Source organism: Eumetopias jubatus, unplaced genomic scaffold, assembly GCF_037043125.1.
Source record: "Eumetopias jubatus isolate StellerSeaLion01/CBP00866 unplaced genomic scaffold, mEumJub1_p1.0 scaffold_16, whole genome shotgun sequence".
Classification (NCBI taxonomy): Eukaryota; Metazoa; Chordata; class Mammalia; order Carnivora; family Otariidae; genus Eumetopias; species Eumetopias jubatus.
Window position 1 is genome coordinate 16859526 of NW_028274822.1, and position 22729 is coordinate 16882254.

Here is a 22729-nt window from a genome sequence, read left to right on the forward strand (position 1 = left end):
TTGAAATGACGCATGTGGTCAGCGGTCCTCAAACGGGGGGCCCCCAGCCCAGCAGCTTCAGCATCACCCGGGAACTGTTAGAAAGGCACAGTCCCAGGCCCCACGCCAGACCTACCCCCTCAGAATCTTTGAGGGTCAGGACCAGCAACCTGGGCTGTGACAAGCCCTCCAGGTGCTTCTGAGGCTCACCGAAGTTGGAGAACCACAGGGTGTGACAGCGCTTTGGAAAACCTTGCGGCCCCTTTGGATTTTCTCAGTGATTATTACTGTGAGCTCACTTCAAGTAACCAAACACAGATTAAGAGCCCTGACTTCCAGGGGCTGAAATCCACAGCTATTTAGTTCATGGAAACTTCCTCAAGCGTGCGCTCGTATTTTTCTCATCTAAGTAGGAAAGGACAGGCTCGTGTAACAGGAAACCGCTCTGAGCGAATGCAATGATTATTTGGAGGATAAAGAACCAGGAATCTGAAATACCCAATTTGGCTCTAAACTTCTAAAAGACATGGTAGTCTTAAGTTGATTTGACTCACTGGTGAGTGGAAAAGTGGAAAGGAAAAAAGATGCTGACCCTGGGGCTCCCTCCATGTCGATTTTTATTTCCAAACACTCAGGATGTGGTATTTTACTCTGATGGTATTAAATGCAAAAAAATTGCTACAGCAACAGAACATGGAACCCCCCCACCCCATACACCTTTCTGAAGCCACACTTAAGTGTAGCTGCTGAAAAAGCTAACATAACCTTCGTATCCTGATCATAGAGAGTCTTATTTTGGGCCAAAACCCTAATGTTTCAGTGGCTGATTGCTGACTCCCTACCAGGTGTGTCTGCCTAAAATCCTGCAATCTGGCCTTAAAATGCCAAGCTCCGAAGCTCAGCCTTCCAACTAGTGATAGGCAAAGGTAAATTTGGGGGACTGCAGGCTCACCCTCCGTCTGATAACTAGAAGCATGCGGCAGGTGCCTGGAACCCAGCTGACCTCAGCAAGGTCAGTGTTAGCCAGAGGGCTTGGCCAATTAAAGTTGCTCCCCTTGGGCGCCTGGGTGGCTCAGTTGGTTAAGCCACTGCCTTCGGCTCAGGTCATGATCCTGGAGTCCCGGGATCGAGTCCCGCATCGGGCTCCCTGCTCGGCAGGGAGTCTGCTTCTCCCTCTGACCCTCTCCCCTCTCATGTGCTCTCTCTCTCTCTCTCTCATTCTTTCTCTCAAATAAATAAATAAAATCTTTAAAAAAAAAAAAAGTTGCTCCCCTTTCCCACTTCTGGCTTAAGGGAAGAGAATGAGGAAAAGAGCAACAAATCAGGAGGACAGTTCACATTATCTCATTTAATTCCCTCAAAAAATCCCATTGGTATGCCCCCATTTTACGCAGGTGGAGACTGAGTTTTCCTAGTGTCAGACAACCTGACCAAGGGCAGAGTTAGAAACCAAGGCAGGTTTGACCAGGGATCGCTAAGCATGGGCTCTTTCTGCCATGCCGATGGAAGCTTCTATGTGGCAGCCGGGGAGCCGAGTTCTTGAACCACATCACATGAGGAGACACTGATGGGCTCTGAGATTTGGGGGAGCCCATCATAACTGGTCCCCAGTCTCTGATGTGGAGGAATTGAAACAAGAGACTAAGTCGAAGGGCCAAACGAGGGCCTGTGAGTAGAAATTACAGAGCAGCAGGGACTGACTCCGTGCAGGAGCCTAACAATGAACGCTTCCCACAAGGATGACCGTGGGTGCAGAGGGACCGCCTTCTGACTTGGGAAGGAGGGCGAGCGTTCTCAGCTCTTCTGTTACATCATCCTAACACAAACACGCTTTGTGTTGCTTTCCTTGCTGTTGGGAGTTTGTGGTGGTGGTACCTTTGTTTTTGGTTTTGCCTGAAGATCCCAAACGGGATCGGATAAAATCATCACTGTGCCCTCCACAGGGGACATACTCCCCGAAGCTACTTGATCACATACTCATAATCTTTTGGACCATTCATTGAAATCGTGTCTTATTTTTTATCCCCTTAGTTGGAAGAAGGGAAGGCCAATTATGTGCACCTGCAGGGGCTCTGCTGAACATGATTCCCCACGTCCTAAAGGTCTTTGCACGAGGACACTATTCTTGTTTCAGAGTGTGTGTGTGGAGGGGGGGTGTCTTTGCCTTGCCATATGGGCAGGCAGAAATGAAGGAAATGCTCTTGACTTGTCACTGAAACACAACACAAGGTGACCAACCGCTAACTGCTGTCCTCCTCTCCCTTCACTAAGTGGGTTATCTCGCTCTGGCTCAGCTACCCTCCGCCAGCCTTTAAGCCAGTTGCACACTTACTCCCTGGCTTCGATTTATACGTAGATCCTTTACCTTAGTGATGCCAGGAGGGTTCTGTGAGTCATCTGCGTAGCTGCAACACTGAAAATAGACACTGGGATCATGTAATTGTTCTCTAAAGGATTACTCCAGTGAAACCCAAGCTCTGTTCTGACCTAGTCATTGGGTAGCACAAAGACACACTGGATAATTGTACCCGAGAAAGAAAGCAGCATTTTCAGCGACCTCGCCTTAACACTCCGATAGCAAACAAAGACCGAATTGTAAAGAGCAGAGACCCAACCTCCACACTGGCATTTAGAAGCCGTGGGGCATTCACCAGATTCCAGCACCGTAGGATTTATTTCCCAACTACGACTCATCTGAGTCACCTCTTGGGAGTGGTCTTAGTTTCTTAAAATGCCTACTTTTTCCTCTGCTTGGGGTTCCTGATAGTGAGAGATGGGCCGGGCAACCCGCTCTGCTTCTCAGTTCAGTCCTCTGTGTCTCTGTCAAAGGCAGACTCCCGTCAGGGACCGGAGCGGCGGGTGGCGCCCCGTCGTCGGACCCCCTCCCACTGAATGCCACGTAGACAGTCCCGGCCAGGGGCAGGAAGATGCCCAGCAAGGTGAGGCACCTGCAGGAAGAAGACAGGTTTCACCAAGGCCCACGTCACATCAGTGCCACGGGAACATGAGAGAAAAGGGCCAGGGAAAAACAGACCACTCAAGCCCCCGACTAAAATACAGATAAATATCGAACAGTTTTAAGGGGTGGGAGTGGCGTTCTAGAATAAATAATGAAAGAAATGATGAAAGCAAAGATGAATGGATTTCACTAAATTCCTTACTATAATTGTAATAAATAAATAAATAAATAAATAAACAGAAGCAACCCAAACACTGAGGAAGACACTTGCAGCTGATATGACTAAGGATTCATATCTTTCACCTGAATTATATAGTTTCAAAATGAATAAGAACCCAACTCACACACATGCATAGAAACAGGAGTGAAAAGTAGGAATGGCATCTAAACTTGGGGGAAAGAACTCCTTGTTACCAATTTTTTAAAATGTTCATTAAACCAATTTATTTAATCGATCAAACTGGTACTCGTTTTTATAAAGGTAGCCTTTGATGCGGGTGACGGGGTGGCGGTAAAGACATGGACATCTCCCAGGGGGGCAGTTATATAAATGAGGTTTCCAGGAAAGCCTCTTATCGATTATCCCAGCTACAGGCCAGCAATTCTATTAGTTTGTCTGGAGGACCAATGCATGATGCAAACAAAAAGTAACAGGCAGGATTGCTGAGGTGTTTGTGGGAGAAGCCTTGCCTCAAATAAAAGAAATTAATCTTCAGAGGTCACACGACAGGAACAGGACTATTTCCAGACAGGACACATTTCTCAGTGACTCTGAAACTCAATCACATGTGGGTGTGGTCAGCCTTCCTCTTGAACATCTCCGAATTTTCTCGTTTAAGGTACACGGTGATCTCCCATGAAACGTTGGCCAGACATCACTCAGGAATGAAAATTAACGGACTATGCGTTGTTGGTGGAGGGAAGTTGATAACATAGCCCCGACATACACATCCCAACCAGGGACCCCAGATGCCCATACTCACAGACACACTGCAACGAAGGTGTCGAAGGGGAACATTCCAGTAGCGCATCTAGCCACACCCACGCCAGTTGAGGAGGAAGAATTTATTGTAAAGAGAGAAAGAGAAGGGGCCAAAAATGAAGTATTTCTGAATCTTAAAATATCTACCAAGGGAAAAAAAGAGAGACTGTATTAATAATACTTTATTTTGCAATAAATATACTTCTCCAAGAGCCTTCCTATCTATTATTTCAAAACAAAACTTTGACATTAAAAAGGGCAGCTGGCTTTTCACATATCTGATGTACAGATGGGGAAAATAAGGCACGAAGATGCTGAGATTCACAGGAGGAGGAACTCAACCCAGGGCAATGGGGACCGTACTCTCCAGAATCTGTAGCCCGCCCAGACTCTCGAATCCTCTCCCAGCACAGCACTGGGAAGGACAATCCTAAAAGGTGCCATGGTCAGCTCAAATCCGTTTGCAAACAGGTTCCCACGAGAGAGATAAATGCAATATGAAATGAAAAAATACAGTGGAAGCCCACAGGCTAGGGAAAGGTGGGGTTTAAAATGGACACTCAGAAGCACCAACTCAGGGCATAACTCATGGTCACTGCAAGTAATTACTAGGGGTATTAGTGGTAAGATGAGGGCCGTGGTCTGGAACTTTCGCATGCCCCAGAATTACCTAGAGGGTTGCTCCATAGATTGGAGCAATCCCTGCGGGCTGATGCAGTAGGTCGGGGGTGGGGGAGGACCTGAAAATTTCCATTTCTAACAAGAAACCAGGTGCTCGTGCTGCTGATCAGAGCACACACACTGAGCGCCACAGGACCAAGGAGCTTCCAGAACTTTGGCAAAGGTTGGGGAATGGCAATGATAAATACCAAAAAAATAAAATATTAAGTGCCCATTAGGTATGAGACATGTTTTGGACATTATCTTTAATCCATCAACAACCTACAAGAAACTTTTATTGACCTTATTTTACAGACAAGGAAAATTCTCCTCGGATACTCATGCACTTAAGCATAGTGGCTAAGAATACAGGTTCTGCAGTTTGAGGGCCTGTATCTACTCTTTATAATATGACCATGAACAAGTGACTTCATTGCTCCGTGCCTCAGTTTCCCCCTTGGTAAAATGGAGATAACAGCTCCTTATAGGATTGTTGTGAGAACCAAATGTAGCAATAGCTAGAAAGCCCTTAGGAAGTGCCTGGTACAGTCAGAGCCCAATAAACATCGCTGTCTCTATTATTGCCGCTAAGTGGCAGGGACGGAACGAACCCACTCAGGTCTGTATGAACCTGAAGAGTGCGGTCTTTTTATTTCCTCACGCTACCTCATTTTACCACAACACGTTGCCTAGACTTGCATTCAGGAGGCTTGGGTTTGAGCCTGCTTGCTGTGTGACCCTGGGTAAGTTACTTCACCTCTCTGGGTCTCATTTCCTCCTCTGGCTAATGAGGAAGGGTAGGTTGGACATGGTGTCTTCTAAGGTCCTTCTACCTCCATGAGTATGACCAGAGGGTTTCTGAAATGTCCCAATAGGTCACTACAAGATTAATAATATGTGTTAATTGTGATTCTTAATCGTGACCTGTTAAGGGTGGAGATAGGAAGGAGGGGTTGTCCACGTGTCGTCAGCACTGGCCAAGGGTGAGGGTGCTCCATCAAGCAGGTCGCCAGAGGGGACATGGCGGCAGTTTCCTCAGTATCCGATTCCATTTGCTCTGAATCAATGCCTCCCCAACCCCACCCCACCCCCCGCAACAGTTACTGCCTGGTTGTACTTGAATTTACCAAATAAACTCTTCCACTGAAACAGAAGCGTATTGACCAGCCGCCATGTCCATCCTCGCTGGAATTTTAAAAGGAATCAACTGGCCTTCTGTTTGATCCATGAACCACTCCGGAGCCTCCAAGCCCTGTGAATCAGGCCCTCCAGCCTGATGACTCCGGATGCCCCGAGGAAGTCAACCTCCCAGACCTACAAGGCACAGCCCAGCTCCGTCCCTGCGGGGACCTGCAAACCTCCTCAGAGACCACAGCAGCCAGAACCTTCCTTTGTCAGCCTTAACTGCACAGCACGTACTGGAGGCCACAGGGAAATCCAAAATCAAGATGGCAAAAACCTTCGTAGTTTATCTACACTCTTAAAAACCTTTTTAAAAAAATGTAACTTAGGGCCCTGAATGTAACAAGAAGTACAAGACAACAGAATTAGGAACAGAATGATAACGTTTATGTCTGGCCTTCCAGATTACACTTCCTTCATCTTCCATTGTTTTTAAAAGTTGCTTTTCCTTAGGTCTGACTCTTCCTGTCTCAAGAAGCACAGGCTGCACAGCGGCCAGAAAGTGTTCCCAGTTGTCTCCAACAATCATCTTCCTGCATCTGAATCCTAAGGGGGCTGCCTCACAGGCCCCAAAGCCAATTAAAGCAAGTTACAACCCACTTCACTTCCGTCACCTCAGGGGAATCCCTTCCAGAGTCAGTGCTTGCCCCTGGATAGAGTCTGAAGCATTGAGCAACAGTGTCCAGACCGTGAAGGACAGAGGAGGGTTAACACTGCCCTCGTGACCCCAAAGATACTCCAAGGGGCTGGATACTTACACTTGTGAACCGCGGGATAGCTCTGGCTGAGCCAAGAAGCCAGAACGATGCTGTGTGTGTGTGTGTGTGTGTGTGTGTGTGCGCGCTGGGGGAAGTAACCAAAGAATTAAACTTGGTTACACTGAAGTCATCATCAGCTTTGGCCTCCAGACACTCAGGCCCATCCCCCCCATTCCCTCAGGGGTAAGAACACATGGTGGGGAGGCTCTGCAGGGCAGCCCCCTCCAGCTCCCAGCCCACCACTTTTCTCTTCCTTCCTTCTCCCTGCTCCTATATCACCAAGTGCCTTACCTGTGGAGTGTGGACAACCTCAGCCCCACCTCCCTGACCCTCCCCCACATCCCCCCCTTAGAGGGGGGCTGGCAGCCAGCTGGGCAGGGAATTCTGGGGTTCTAGATACTCAGAGAGTGACTGGAAGAGAAGGGGAAGGTGGGTATGTCCCCTTGATCCCACAGGCATCTCATCGGGGAGGACACAGCCAGAGGAAAGCCGGAGGAGTGGTCCCTAAAGTGGGGGGCCTAGGTCCGAGGGCTGCACTGCAGACACCACTCCCCCAGCCCCCAAGGCGCCTACCCTCCTCCCGGGGAGATCACAGGACTCCAGGGGGCCAAGCATCAGAAGAGGAAGAGAGTGAGTAGAACAGAATTGGGCCCTGGAGGTCCTAAAATCAAAGGGCATCTGGGAAGAGACTCTTACAGACTGAATTGTGCCCCCCCCAACCCCCCAGATTCCTATGTTGCAGCCCTAAGCACCAGGACTTCAGATCGCAACCGTATTTGGAGGTAGGGCCTTTAGAGAGGTGATTAAGTGAAAACGAGTCCATCACAGTATCCAATCCAGCCGGTGTCCTTGTATGAAAGGAAGACTGGACACACACATGTGAGCACACACCCAGCGAGCAAGCCCAGGAGAGAGGCCTTGGGAGAGACCAGCCCAGCCGCCCCCAGCACCCGGGACTTCCAGTCGCCAGAACCGGGAGAGGTGCATCTGTGGTGCTAAGCCCCCCGGTCTGTGGTATTTTGTTAGGGACAGCCCTAGCCACCCAAACACGGAGACCTGCCAGATGGCGACACGGGCCGAGGCAGCGCGGGGCCCGGGAACCCGGCCGAGACTCTGGAATGGGGCTGCCTGTGGACGGCTGGGTCTGCTGGGCCCGGCCTCCCTCACCAAATGACCGGACTCAATGTCCTTGGTCCTAGCAGCACCGAGGGGAAGCACCAACACCCCGTGCCAAATCCTGCCGTAGTAAATAAATCCAGCTGGCAGCCTGTGTGCAGTCGAGCGAAGCTAAGTGTCTACACGGCCAGATTCTAGGTCTCTACAGGGGAATAGGAGACCTCTGATCTGTTTCCCACCAACATCTTGCCACACGCCATCAGCAGCCGCTTCGCTCTCGCAGGCCCACTCGGGCCCGCACGTGCCCTTCTGCCCCCTCCAGTGTGGCTCTTGCCCCCAGCCCCGCAGCTCCCCAGAGCTCCCCTTCACGACACCCTGCCCCGCGCTCTCCCCGGGAGCTCCAGTGGGTACTTCCTGACCGCCTCTCACTTCGGGCACACACGGCCTTTTCCTACTCACTAAATTGGAGGGTTCCCCAAATGAGTGACTCCCAATGCTTTTGATTCTCCCCCCTCTGCACACACATGTGATCTCCCACAAAGAAGCCGAAACCAGACCCTTAACCGACTGAGCCTCCCAGGCTCCCCAGAAATATAACGTATTAAGATGACTGAAGGGTTGAGACGCCTGGGTGGCTCAGTCGTTAGGCGTCTGCCTTCGGCTCGGGTCATGATCCCGGGGTCCTGGGATCGAGCCCCGCATCGGGCTCCCTGCTCGGCGGGAAGCCTGCTTCTCCCTCTGCCTCTGCCCCTGCTTGTGTTCCTGCTCTCGCTGTGTCTCTCTCTGTCAAATAAATAAATTAACTAATTTTAAAAAAATTTCCACGTGTCCCTGTGGAAATCAGAAAACCTTGATTTTTACAACCGATCAAATTATGCCTTGTGATTCACATGTATTTGGAGAACTGCTTGCAAGCGTGCCTCCCCCTTTTGCTTCCCGTATAGAATCTCCCCTTTAGCTGACGGGCTTCGGAGCCCTTCCTCAGGGCAACCTGAATTACTGTCTCCTGGGCCACTGTCCTCAGGAAGACAACGAATAAATAACTAACCTACTTTGAGGTTGGCTTCCTTTCAGTCCACACTCTCACACCCCGGTGTGACATATTTTCATTCTCAAGAACTCACACCGAGTCAGGTGACTGAAATGTTATAAGATCCTATGGCAACCACACGGTGCAGTTTTTTGGCCTGGAAGCAATACCTTCTGCCCTGCCCAGAATCATCTCCCCTCTCTCTGGGATCTTGGGCTCGTTTCTTTTTTTTTCAAGATTTTATTTATTTATTTGACAGAGAGAGAGATAGCAAGAGCAGGAACACAAGCAGGGGGAGTGGGAGAGGGAGAAGCAGGCTTCCCGCCGAGCAGGGAGCCCGATGCGGGGCTCGATCCCAGGACCCTGGGACCATGACCTGAGCCGAAGGCAGACGCTCAACAACTGAGCCACCCAGGCGCCCCTTGGGCTTGTTTCTTCTAGGCCTGTCTGTGACGGTCCCCACCTGGGAAGCCCCTGCTCTCCTGCTCTGGGGGAGCGGAGCCTGCACATGGCTAGCTACAGGGCACCATCGCTGGGCTGGCTGCCCCCACAGCTGTAAAGGAAATAATGGCAACTCCACCAAAAAGCTTTAGGGAACAGCCCACGAAGCTCCCCGAATACATCTACCCTGTCAGCTCGGCCCACCCCAGGCAGGGCCCTTCCTTTTCCCAGGTCCTCAAAGACAATCAAGATATCTTTGTATTGATAATAGCGTCTCACCTTCCACTTTATTCTAATGTCAACTCTGGCTAATCAGCTTAGCATTAGCCAGAAGAAATGAGGCTAATTGATAAATCTCTTAAATAATAATGAACATTAACTCAGACTGAGCGAGCCACTTATTCACTTGAAATGCTAATCTAATAACAACTTTGCACATTCATCTTCGTTGCTAGGATATTGATGGCCTCGCCAACCAGAACTGAAATTGAGATTTAACTCATAACAATTGGTTTTCTTTTTAACAGCACATCAAATATTTGTCTAGGGAGACAGATACTGGACCCGAATCTGGAGGGATAATCATAAATTCAGAGGACAGTGTCAGTTTATTGAAAACTAACGGCCATATCAACACTTGAAAGAAGATGTTTAATACGTGTGTGATATTGCAATATAATAAGAAATCTATATTTGGCCTTCAGCCTGGGTTCCTGGCACGGAGCTCTTAAAGCCCTTGGAATTTCTTGAGTGAGGGGGGGTAGGAGGAGGGCGTGCTCTTATTCATAATAAACTCCTTTCAACAAGACTTGAGTTGATGCTAACAAGATGACTCCAGGAGGAAGGGGCTCATTGACAGAGGAACCAGTCTTGGGATTAGAGGATTGGAACTTCCAGCCCCATCCCCCGCCTCGGGGAGGGCCGGAGATTGAGTCCATCACCAATGGCCGGTGATTTAATCCATTGTGCCTACATAATGGAACCTCCATGAAAACTCTACACAAAGGGGTTCTGAGAGCTTCTGGGCTGGTGAACACATGGAGGTGCTGGGACGGAGGGTCACCCTGAGACGGTGAGGAGGCTCTGCGTCCCTTCCCAATAGCTTGTCCTGTGCATCTCTTCCATTTGGCTCTTCCTTTATAATAAGCCAGTAATAGTAAACTGTTTCTCTGCATTCTGTGAGCCATGAGAGTGAATTATCAAACCTGTGGAAGATACTACGGGAACCCTTTATTTGTAGCCACGTCAGACAGAAGTGTGGGTAACCTCAGGACCCACTACTTGGGATTAGTGTCTTTAGTGGGGGATAGTCTTGTGGGAATGAGCCCTTAACCTGTGGGGTCAGCACTCTCTCAAGGTAGTGTCAGAATTGAGGAATGTGAGGGGGGAGACACACACATTTGGTGTCAGAAGGGTTCAGTCAGTGTAGAGAAATAGTGTCTTGCTTTTAATGTGTCGTGTCAGTTCTTATTTGATAACCGGAATAAATACAAAAGATGCTAGCAGTAAAACTTCTGGGCTTTAAAACTCTTTCTTTGAACATTTTGAAAGAATTAGAGGAAACCAAACCAGTTTCCATGTGAACTGAAGTGTATTCATTCTGTGAGGCGAAGGTCAGAAGAGCCTGCAAGCCTTCAGAGAGTTGGAGCCACACTGAACTTCCAGGTCCACCCCTCTCCGTGCAGAGGACGTGACTAAAATGTGGGCAGATTAAGTGATTTGCCCAGGATCACACAGCTGCGAGGTGACAATCAGGACCAAACGCGGGGCTCCTAGCGCTAATCCATGACAACACATCAGCTGCACACAATCCCAGTTCAGAATGGACTTGGCAGCTGACAGATTCCCACACATGGGCCACAGCAGAGAACGTTCACGGTATGGAAACGCCACTCGGCCCACCTCCTCTCTTCGGGCCTAACGGGGCCGCTGTGAGCGCCTGGAAGCTTGTTTACATTTCAGCTTTGATTGTGTGAAGATTCAGCCCTTACCTTCTCTTTATTCTTTCTCCTCCTTCCTACCTACTCCTTTCCTAGCCCTCGGCCTCCATTCCCAAATCCCCAAAATGCCATTGTTCTCCGGGTATTGGACTTGTCAGGATGAAAGGTTGGTCATTCTTGAAGGAATGGCCTTTCTGGGCTCCAAGGAGTTGGGAGTCTTCAAACTTTATGCTAAGAAAATAGTTTCCCTGGGTATCTTTCGGACCTACCCAACTGAGACATCACAGTCACATCCTCTTCGGCGCAAGAATCAGGGACACACACCCCCACGCTGTATTCGGCTCCATCCTGGAAAACACAATGCCACAACGCTCTTTCATTTTAATATTCACATCCTACATGCGCCATCTTTTCTAAGGCCTCTGCTGTGGGCTGCCCAAGAATTAAGATTAGGACGGGAGAGAAAGGTACTGAAAGAAGTTTGCTGACATCTTTGGAGATGGCTGTCCCATTACAGAGTGGTTCGAGTTAAATTTACAGAAGATCAGATGCACTCATCTTGAAATCAAAGTACGCAGCTGATTATTTACAAAGCCAGCACCAGGGTGGGATCTGCCCCCATGCATCTGTCCCCCCCTCGCCCCCCCTGGAACGGGTCATACTAAGATTTGACGGTCCTACGATTTCCAACAGAATTGCCAAGTGGCGATTTCTCTGTGACAGGACACAACATCTCAAGCAAAGATTTTATTCATCAGTCAAGCCCGTGTTTAGAACGCCTGTCCCGATAAAGAAAAGATCAAAACGTAAATAAAAATTTCCGGGGGGCGCCTGGGTGGCTCAGTTGGTTAAGCGACTGCCTTCGGCTCAGGTCATGATCCTGGAGTCCCGGGATCGAGTCCCGCATCGGGCTCCCTGCTCGGCAGGGAGTCTGCTTCTCCCTCTGACCCTCTTCCCTCTTGTGCTCTCTGTCTCTCATTCTCTCATTCTCTCCCTCTCAAATAAATAAATAAAATCTTTAAAAAAAAAATTAAAAAAATAAAAAATAAAAATAAATAAAAATTTCCGGAATGCTTCTTCTAAACATGTAACTTACATGATTGTGTAGGCCTGACCTTTTGCTCTGATGTCAAAACCATTCATCTGCTTCAGAAATAAGATACAACATTTGTACACACTGATTAAACTCTCAAGCAATCATTATCATAACCCTCAGTGGGACAAGTGGAGTTGGGTGATAATTTCTCTATCTCCAATGATTAACCATTGCAAGACTGTTTTATAGCATTTATATTAGAGAGCTTGGATTTCTTCTTGCTATTTTATATGACTGTTTCTAGCCAACCCGTTATTTGTATGTTAGTGTGGTGTGATGTCATAAAGTCTATTTTTGTCTTTAACAGGAGGCTGTGTTGCTCCTGGTTTTATTTTCCAGCAGTAAAAGAACTATCGTGCTTTGAAGATAATAAGCCCTGTGACCTCAGGCAGATGCAGTGATGTTCACAGAAGTCTGGGCCCAGCTGCAAAAATAACCTCAAATTCCTATCTCAGAGCTCTGAGATACCTTTTGGTATTCCAAAAACAGATGGTGAGTCAGGAGTTGACGGCCAAAAACATTGGCTGGGACTTGACCTTGGATTCCACGGGAAGGTTGTCCAGAAGGCTTGCCCCATACGATGGGGCGGGAGGAATGTCTGAAGGCCCAGGCGGTTTGTGGACAACTGCCTCCTGTAACGTCCCACACTCCGAACATGCAAGTGCAGCCATTTGCAATTTAGTTTTAACGTTTTGCCGAACATCTTTAGAGTTTTGGGCTTTTTTATTAAGAAAAACAAGCGATGGGGTTGTACGGGGTTCCCTATCACGAAGTTCAGCTGTCCCCGGAGAGCATGAGTGCACATCCCCCACGCTCACCTGCAGGATATGCAGTTTGCAGTACTGCCCTCGGAAGCTCCCCGAGGGAGCGTGCGTGGAGAGGCACTCACTGTAAGATCCCAGCCTGTCCACGTTTCCGTTAAGAACGTTGCTCCCAAGCTTCCCGACGGAGTCGTACACTGAATTGCAAAGCAAAAGAAGTAGGCAAGGTTAGCTTCTTTCTGTTACTTTCAAATGAATTTATAGGCACTCGGTTCCACCTCCTAAAGCAATCAGTCTGAAATGACGGAAAAAAGAAGAGAGACAGATGCATTTAGATGCCACTCTGCAAGCCTGCATCTTGTATCCCCAGCCGCTGTCTTCACTGAGGGAGAACAGTGATGTATGTTCTCGTGTTGGTTGCCTGGTCTGTTGCTGAAAAAAAAATTAGGAATCTGAATGCTTTTAAATAATAAATGCTTTGTGGGAGTCAAAAGACGTAGCTAAAAACTGGTAGCTTTTCTTTCTCCCCCTTACAGCCAGGAGAAAATACTCAGTCTTTAACATTTTTTATCCAGTTTTGTGGGATCTTATTTTAGACAGTTAATTTTTTTTTTTTTTTTTGCTCCTTCAGGAGCAGAGCAGTCACCACGTTCCACCGTTAATGGCACTCTTCACCCTGGTCCTGCAAAGCTCTTTTGTTTATGTTCGCATGTGTCCTTGTGTCCTTTATTTTTAAATAATTCATTTCCTTTCATTTTTCTTTTTTTTTTTAAAGATTTCATTTATTTATTTGACAGAGAGAGACACAGCGAGAGAGGGAACACAAGCAGGGGGCGTGGGGGAGGGAGAAGCAGGCTTCCCGCGGAGCAGGGAACCCGATGCGGGGCTCGATCCCAGGACCCTGGGATCATGACCTGAGCCGAAGGCAGCCGCTTGACGACTGAGCCACCCAGGCGCCCCTCCTTTCATTTTTCTTCATCTCTCCCTTCCCTGTTACCACTCCCCCGCCGGGACGTTTGACATCTGTCCTCTCTTTCGTAGGTGTTCTTGTTTTGTGTAAGTGTATTTATAATTTATATAAATGATTTTGTGATTCAGATCTCCTGTTTCTACAAATGTCACTCGGGGCTACGTCTGTGGTGTCATCCATGCTATATTTATGGTGTTACTATGCTCAGACCTTCTAACTACTTGGAATAATTCATCACAATCTTAGACTCAGCCATTCCCTGGGTGATGAACACAGAGATGGCCTCCAACCCACAGAAACACCCCGAGTGTCTCCATACAGACCTACGTGAGGCTTTCGCTCAGATACACACACCAGATATACAACCGTGAGTGAGATTGCTGAGTCATAAAGTAGACAAATACTGGTAAATCCCACCAGATTGTGCTCCGGAGTGACTCCCCCAATATACCCTCCCCAGAGATGCCGATTCCTATTTCTTCTTTGCATCGTCCAGCTTTCATGTTTTTGGCAATGAATGGATATGAAATGCTATCCAGGGGCACCTAGCTGTCTCAGTTAGTAGAGCATACAACTCTTGATCTCAGGGTCATGAGTTCAAGACCCACATTGAGTGTAGAGCTTATTTAGGAAAGAAAAATATAGTTAAAATGCTATCCAGGGGCACCTGGGTGGCTCAGTTGGTTAAGGGTCTGATTTCAGCTCAGGTCATGATCTTAGGGTCGTGGGATTGAGCCCCATAAACGGCTCCCTGCTCAGCGAGGGAGTCTGCTTCTCCCTCTCCCTCTGCCCCTGCTCATGTGTGTGATCTCTCTCAAATAAATAAATAAAATCTTAAAAAAAAAAAAGCTTGTATAGAGTTGAAACACAGAAGTAGTAAAAATAGAATAGGAATTGTTTATACAATTTAAGATTACCAAGGAAAAATGTAAAATCTCATGTAAGGACACAAAAAAAGACAGGAGTAATTTGCATGACATCCAATGATGGCTTAATACAAAACTGATGTCAACTTACCCCATATAATCTATAAATTTGAAGCAATTTCAATCAGTACTTTAGTTGGATGTTCCAAGGAGCTCAATAAACTTTTTCTGAAATTTTCTGAATACAAATTTTCTGAAATTTACATGAATCCTTAATGGTCTACAAATTAACTAGCTCAACTTTGAAAAGAAGACTAAAGGCAGGGGCACCTGGGTGGCTCAGTTGGTTTAAGGGTCTGGTTTCAGCTCAGGTCAATGATCCCAACCTCCTGGGATCAAGAGCCCCGCTTTGGGCTCTCAGCTCAGAGGAGAGCCTGCTTCTCCCTCTGCCCATCCCCCTCCCCCAGCTCGTGCTCTCTCTCAAATGAATAAATAAAATCTTAAAAAAAAAAAAAAAGAAGACTGAAGGCAGATACACAATATACTACAAATCCATAGTAATAAAAACCATATGGTTCCGGTATTAGAACCAGGACTGGCTTCGTGGGCATGTGACCTCTGCGGTCACACCGGCCCCACACTTGCTTTAAGTGTGATCTGCTGTCACCATCTCAACATTCTTAATAATTTTTAAACAAGAGGCCGTGAGCATTTTCATTTTGCATTAGCCCTGCCAATTATGTAGCCAGTCTTGACTAGAACAAAGATTGTCGAAAGACTGGAACAGAAAGTGAAGGCTCAGAAGAATGGATTTCTGTCCAACAAAGGACGCTGTGGATCAGGAACGCACAGATAACCTACTGAGTCTAAATGTTTTCAGTGACTCAGGTAGACAAGGACCAGTATTTAGAGTAACAAGGAGCTCTTGCACATCAAAGAGCAAATCCATTAACAATGGGCAAAGGATACACACAGTACTTCACAGAAGAGAAAACTTCAATGGCTGGCTGACAAACAAAAATATCCTGAGTTCTTTGTAATTAGAGAAATGGAAGTTAAAACAACTGGATAGCATTTTATTTTATTTTTATTTTTTTAAAGATTTTATTTATTTATTAGAGAGTATTGGGCAGCTTTTCCATTTTTAGAATTTTTAATTTTGATGGCTGGTGTTTTCACTGTCACCCAGCGTTCTAAGTGTTTTGTGAGCATGTTGTGAACCCTCCACTATCAGGTCTTTTTGTGACACAGGGGTTATCTGTAACATGTTACTCAGTTTCCATACTGTTTTTCTTTTAGCTCTGCCTTTGTCATTTCAAAGTCAGGTGTCTGATTATCTTTCTTTCTGGAAATTTTTACAATTTCCTCATTGTTTTTCATGTTCTTAAGTTTAGGTGGGTCCTGACGGGTACGACGGGATATGAATTTTCCTTTATCGGTCTGGTTTGGCGCTCCGCAAACCATTTCAATCTGACGTCTTTTATCTTCTTTTAATTCTGGAGAAAATATTGCAATTATTTGTTAAGTATTTCCTTCCTTTTGCTTGTTTGGTTACATTTCTCCTTCGACGGCACTTCTGGCCTCAAAATCTCTTAGTGTTTCGTTTCCCAGATCTTTATGCCTTCCGGCCATACTTAGCGCGTTCTCCTAAATGGATTTTCTAGCTCCTGGTGGTCCGTGGCCTCCATCTACCTTACTACTTACCCCATCTATTATGCTATTTATCTATTTCAATTAGTTTTACTCTAATAGTCCCTTTTGATTTTATGATGTTTTAAAAGATTTATTTATTTGAGAGAGAATGCACGTGAGTCAGGGGAGGGGCAGAGGGTGAGGGAGAGAATCCTTAAGCAGACTCCCCACTGAGCATGGAGTCCCACGTGGGGCTCGATCCCAGGACCCTGAGATCATGACTGAGCTGAAATCAAGAGTCAGATGCTTAACCAACTGAGCCACCCAGGCGCCCCTTGACTTTATGATTTCTTATTCACACTTTGTATTACCAATGTTCTCCATTAGCTCTCTGATTCTATTTATCGTGTTTATTTTTATTATTTTTTTTAAAGATTTATTTATTGATTTGAAAGAGAGAGAGAGAAGGGGAGGGGCAGAGGGAGAAGGAGAGGAAGAGAATCTCAAGCAAACTCCCCTCTGACCACAGAGCCCAGTGTGGGGCCCGTCCTCACGATCCTGAGATCATGACCTGAGCGGAAACCAAGAGTCAGACACTCAACTGACTGAGCCACCCATGCTCTCCTACTGTGTTTATTTTAAATCTTTGATGACCAGCTGTTCCAATAATTCAGCTTCATGTAGTATACATATTTGTTCAATTCACTGTCATTAGCTTCGAGAATATAGTAAATAGGATACAGTTGGATTTTCTTTTAAGCTTGATTAATATGGTCCAGTTGATCACTTTCCCTTAAAATTACTTGGTGTGACCTATGCTGACAGAGCCAGATCTTCACATTATGCCAACAACAATCAACATATGGAGCCTATTATGTGCCAGGCACTGTTTTGAATGCCTTCTGTCCATTATCTCTTTTACCCCTCACACAATCCTATGAGATTATGAGTAATCATTTTAATCTCCATTTTACAGATTCATAAATGGAGGCAAAAGATGGTAAATAATGTAAACAGCAATATAAATCTGCCCCTTTTTTAATTGCTCACGAGAATCAGAGCTGGGTATTTAAACTAGCTAGTAAGGATCAGAGCTATGTGTTCAAATCCATCTTGACCTGAACCCATAGCCTCTTGCCCTCTAAAATACACAAAAATACCCCATTTTTGTTTGTCAGTTTGGTATATAAGTTCTTATATATAACTAAAGATAATGATAGTCCTTAGAATGAGCAGGGAGAAAAACTCCACATGCAGCTTTGGCAGATTATGCATCTCTTCTTGCATTTCTGTCTTTGTCTTTACTAACAGTTGGGTTTCTGAGAGTTAACCTAAAAATCAGATGGAAGGAACTGCATTCTGCTTACATGTGTGCCTTTAAAAAAATAATAATAATAATACATGATTTTTAAAAACCTCCCGGCCAGAACTAGGCAAACAGTCCTTGATGAGCAATCCGGGGTAACCTGAATTTCACCATGTGCTCCTGACTCTTCTGGCCAGTTCTGCTGCTCAGGCCACTTGGGCTCAGCCAGCAGGTGTCTGTTATCACTGGCCTCTTTTAAATGATTCTAAGTATTCCAGGTTGTTGCTGTAATGACAATAACCGAGCCTCCCTTATTCCCTCCCCTCGGTATGACTCTATCTCCGACCACACGCAGAACCTTGGAGCTGCCATTCACTTGGTCATTTGTAACCAGCAAGCATCTTTTAAGCTAAACTGTCTGAATTACAAGACTGACCACGTCCCTCCCTTCTTTACCATTGTTCTCAGGCACCATGAACAAAGTTAAATGTAACTCTCAGAGAAGAGGACATATTTACCGTATTAAAAACTTGGATGAAGCATTGTATTTGGATTATATAAAGAACCCTTACAAATCAGTAATTTTTTAAAAGTCAAAGAAGCTAACTTAAAATCTGCAAAGGACATGAACAGGTAACTCTTGGAGAAGGAAATCCCAGGATCCAATAAATCTGAGAAAGTTGTTCAGCCTCCCCAGCAAACCACAATTAGACACCATTCTTTTCTACTCATCTGATGGCTAAAGAATTATAAGGTTGATGGAATTAAGTGTTAGTAAGAATATGAAGAAATGGTTCTCTCCATTTGGCCTCCTAGAAGCGATCGTCCCTGGGAACAGCAACTAGATGCTGGAGAATTACCACTCCCCAACTGTGCATCGTCTTGACAGAAAATCAAGGTGCTCTTTCCTGTCACCACAGAAGTTGACAGGGTCCCAGGAAGCAGTTGTCACTCTACCCTCCCACTCCTTGTGACATGAGGTCCAAATGCTCCCAGCGCTGGTGTGGAGTAAGTCAAGGCCCAAAGCAAAGCCTGGGTTTCATTCATCTATTTGTGGTCAGCTGGGTGGCGGCAGAATGGACTCAACTGGTAGAGAGACCCGGGCTCAGCAGGTCATTGGCCTTCCTCTCTATCCGGTGAGCCACCCCGCAGTCTGCCAATAAACTGCCCTTTTAGCCGAAGCTTGCCAGAGTTGGTGTCTGCAGTTTAACCAAAAGCTCCTTCCTCACTGATATCCCCAGTGACCCAGCAATTCAGCATCTCAGAATCTGCCCCACGGAAACACATACAAGCACGCAATGGCAAGATGGTCATGGCAGTAATGCCTGTAAAGGCAACAAAGTAGACACACACTATTAGGTTGAACCACATGAAAATTCCATTTTATGGACTAAAAGCTGTTTAATGTCAGAAATGTCAAATAGTTCAACCTCAGTCAGGAAAAGGGTAAATGAACTCTGGTACTTTCATATTTTATAATGCTCTGCAACAATGAAAATGAGATAGATCTGTATTTGTTGCTATGGGAAATGCTCCAAGACATACTATTCTGTGGGGAAAAAAAAAAGTTCGAGAACAATAAATATAGAGGCGCCTGGGTGGCTTAGTCAGTTAAGTGGCCAACTCCTGATTTCGGCTGAGGTCATGATCTCAGGGTCTTTTTTTTTTTTTTTTTTTTAAGATCGTGAGATCGAGTCCCACGTTGGGCTCCATGCTCAGTGGGGAGTCTGCTTGAGGATTCTCTGTCTCCCTCTGCCCCACCCCCTGCTTGAGTGTTCTCTCTCTCTCTCAAATAAATAAATCTTTTTTTTAAAAAGAACAATATTTTTCAATTTTACAAAACAAAATATCTTTCTTTTTTTTTTTTTTTAAAGATTTTATTTATTTGACACAGAGAGACACAGTGAGAGAGGAAACACAAGCAGGGGGAGTGGGAGAGGGAGAAGCAGGCTCTCCGATGAGCAGGAAGCCCGACGTGGGGCTCAACCCCAGGACCCTGGGATCATGACCTGAGCTGAAGGCAGATGCTTAATGACTGAGCCACCCAGGTGCCCCAAAACAATACCTTTTTTTTTTTAAAGATTTTATTTATTTATTCATGAGAGACAGAGGGGGAGAGAGAGAGAGGCAGAGGGAGAAGCAGGCTCCCAAGGAGCAGGGAGCCCGATGCGGGACTCGATCCCAGGACCCTGGGATCATGACCTGAGCCGCAGGTAGACGCTTAACCATCTGAGCCACCCAGGCGCCCAACAATATCTTTCTAGTAGATATATATATACACAAAAATGCAAGAAGGTTCTGGAAAGTTCTAGAAGGATATACACCCATTGATAACAACTGTCATCCAAGAAGGGGACTGAGAATTAAAGGAGGGAACAAAAAACTACTTAAACTTGGTCTGTGTTGTTTTGATTCTTTTACAGTGAGAATAGATTCATATATTATTTAGCAAGTATAATATATAAACAATAAAATATTTAAAAATTTAAAAATCAATGTATATTTAAAATAAATTCTTCAGTTGTCATTATCTAGAGTAGGAGCTGGCACACTGTGGCCCTATTTTTGCAAGTAAAATTTTATAGGAATATAGCATCTCATTTGCTCACGTGTTGTTAACGCTGCTTTCTAGATACAGGCAGAGTTCAGTAGTTGCAACAGAGGCTGTGTAGCCCGCAAAACCAAAGTATTTACTATCTGGTCCTTTAGAGGGAAACTGCAGGCCTCTTATCTAGAGCTGTGATGCTCAAGCCTGGGCAGACAGGAGAATCCCCTGGGGCATCTTTAAAAAATACTAAGACCCAGGCTTCACCCTCAAGAAGAATGAAGTCAGGGCGTGGCTTGGGCATGAATTGGTTTTTTAAATTTTCCCAGGTGTTGCTCGGTGCAGCCAGGCCCAATTGCTCTGATCTTTAGGATTAATTCCGGACTCCTCAGGGTGGTTTAAAAGGCCCTTCGTGACCGGACCTGCCTCTCCAAGCTCATCCTCCCACGCCCACACCCATTTCCTCTGCTCCATTATACAGAACTCACCAGGCCTGCACTTGTCTGTTTTTCTGCCTGGAATGTCCTTCCTTCCTGTCTGCCTGGAAAATGCTAAATCATCCTTTGGGTCTCGGCAGTAGGATGGTCTCCCTGGGAAGCTGTCTAGACTCCTGCTTGGTGTATCACACTAAAAGGCATGTAGTGGTTCACCTGTCTGTCTCACATGTGAGGGAGGGGTCCTGTTTCCATTAATGGATATTTCAGAGGAGGACCTCAGAAAACATTCGCTGGATTGAATTAAACCTTGAAAAAATTAAACTTGAATGCCCCAAATCCAGCTCGATGAATGTATTTTGAGGTCCTCTGTGTGTCAAGAAAACCAGCAACAATCTAAAAAACTGGATGTGCTTACTAGAGAGAAGCTAAATGATTCCTGATTCCTTTCTCTATCACTGAGTATCCCAAATGCTGTAGCCTGAAGTTTAAGGATCTGGAACTATAAGAGTCCTAGGAGATAAAAACAAGAGAGATGTCAATACTGAGCCTGACCTTACCCTTAGATAAAACTCTAAAGGACTAGTATAGAGAGATACCCAATTATTCACTTGAGAAGACCAAATTCTACTTTTTTTTTTTCCCCAGTTGGTGCTCTGCTTTGTAAACTGATTGGATTTATGGCTTTCTGGCTGAGGTTATTTTGGATGCATGCAAATTTTCAATTGCATTTGCTTCCTTTCTGATTATGAACTCAAAGGGACAAGTTGACCTTTTCTTGCCTCCTGCTTAATTGGTTTCTGTCAGGAACCTGAGATGCTGGGCCATGGGTGCCATCCAAATAAAAATACATTGTGATTGTCTTGGGAGGGAGGCATAGGATAAACTAATGATTAATCCCACCTGTTAGTTCAAATCACATGGCCATTGTTTCAAGTTTTCATTTCCAAAAGATGAAAAACAACTCGTTTCAATTCTGCTGGGCTAATTGGCAGACAGATATGCTTTCTCACATGGTGGTGATAATATGTGGATATTAAAATGTGGAGTTGATTAACTTCTGGGTTTGAAAGGAGGAAAGACAGACCCTGGTCAGTGGTCTTATATTTTAAAATATGGATGCACTTATACCATGAAGCTGAAGGCAGCAGAAGCTTCTAGAATGCTAAGCCACAAATAAATCCTGAAAGTAATGATCATCTACAGCATTTATCAGCAAATATTTACTAAGCACCTACCAGATCGCTGTGTTACATTGGAGAATTTTAAAAACTAGAATTGAATAGTCCTTGCACTATAGTTGATGATACAGGGCATACACATAAAATGCCAGCAATCTATTGCTAGAGATCTCCTTGTTAGTAAGAAAGCGATCTTTGTGTGCTATCAATTTGATATCCAAAGTTCCTAAAGCAGCTTTTTACAAACACCTTCTGGTAGTCTCCCTTGCGTCTGGTCAACTATTAATCTTGGACTCAGAGACCAAGAATAGCAGATATATTAGTTTTCTGTGACTGATATTAAAAATTCCCACATACTTGGTGGCTTAAAACCACAGATACTTGTTCTCCCTCAATTTTGGAGGCCAGAAGTCCAAAATCAGTATCACTGGGCAGAAATCAAGATGTTAGTTAGCAGGCCTACACTCCTGGAGGCTCCAGGAAAGAACCCATTCTCGCCCCCTTCCAGCGTCTCCCATCCCTTGGCTTGTGGCCACATCACTCTGATGTCTGCCTCTATGCTTACATCACCTTCCCTTCTGTGTGTCAAATCTCCGTCTGCCTCCCATTTCTAAGGGTACATGGGGTCACCTTTAGGGATAATCTCCCCATCTCAAGATCTTTAACTTAATCATATGGGCGAAGATCTTGTTTCCATATTAGGTAAGGTTCACAGGTCTCAGGAACGAGAATGTCAATGTCATTTGGGGGGCCACGTTCCAGCCTAATCCAGAGAGTTCAGTGGATGCCACTCTTCACCCTTTCTCTACTAGAAGATTTTATTTGTTTCAGCAATTTTTCTGTCCCTAGCTCCAGTACCGGTGGCATAAAATACCCTCCAAACCGACAGCC

The 22729-nt window shown here is 45.8% G+C and overlaps 1 protein-coding gene across 2 annotated transcripts in view; it reads right to left on the reverse strand.

Moving 5' to 3' along the window:
* Positions 1–22729, reverse strand: part of LOC114208904 (O-acyltransferase like protein-like) — a 59014-nt gene that overhangs the window by 29469 nt on the left and 6816 nt on the right. Inside the window, exons 2-5 of one of the 2 annotated variants that reach the window (XM_088019525.1) lie at positions 12962–13101; positions 11317–11395; positions 3922–4063; positions 2719–2927 (exon numbers count right to left, since the gene is read on the reverse strand). In XM_088019525.1, the coding sequence (XP_087875651.1) occupies positions 2719–2927; positions 3922–4063; positions 11317–11395; positions 12962–13101 (570 nt within the window). Of the gene's footprint in view, positions 1–2718; positions 2928–3921; positions 4064–11316; positions 11396–12955; positions 13102–22729 lie in introns of both variants that reach the window. The other variant, XM_088019526.1, reaches the window with a different exon arrangement.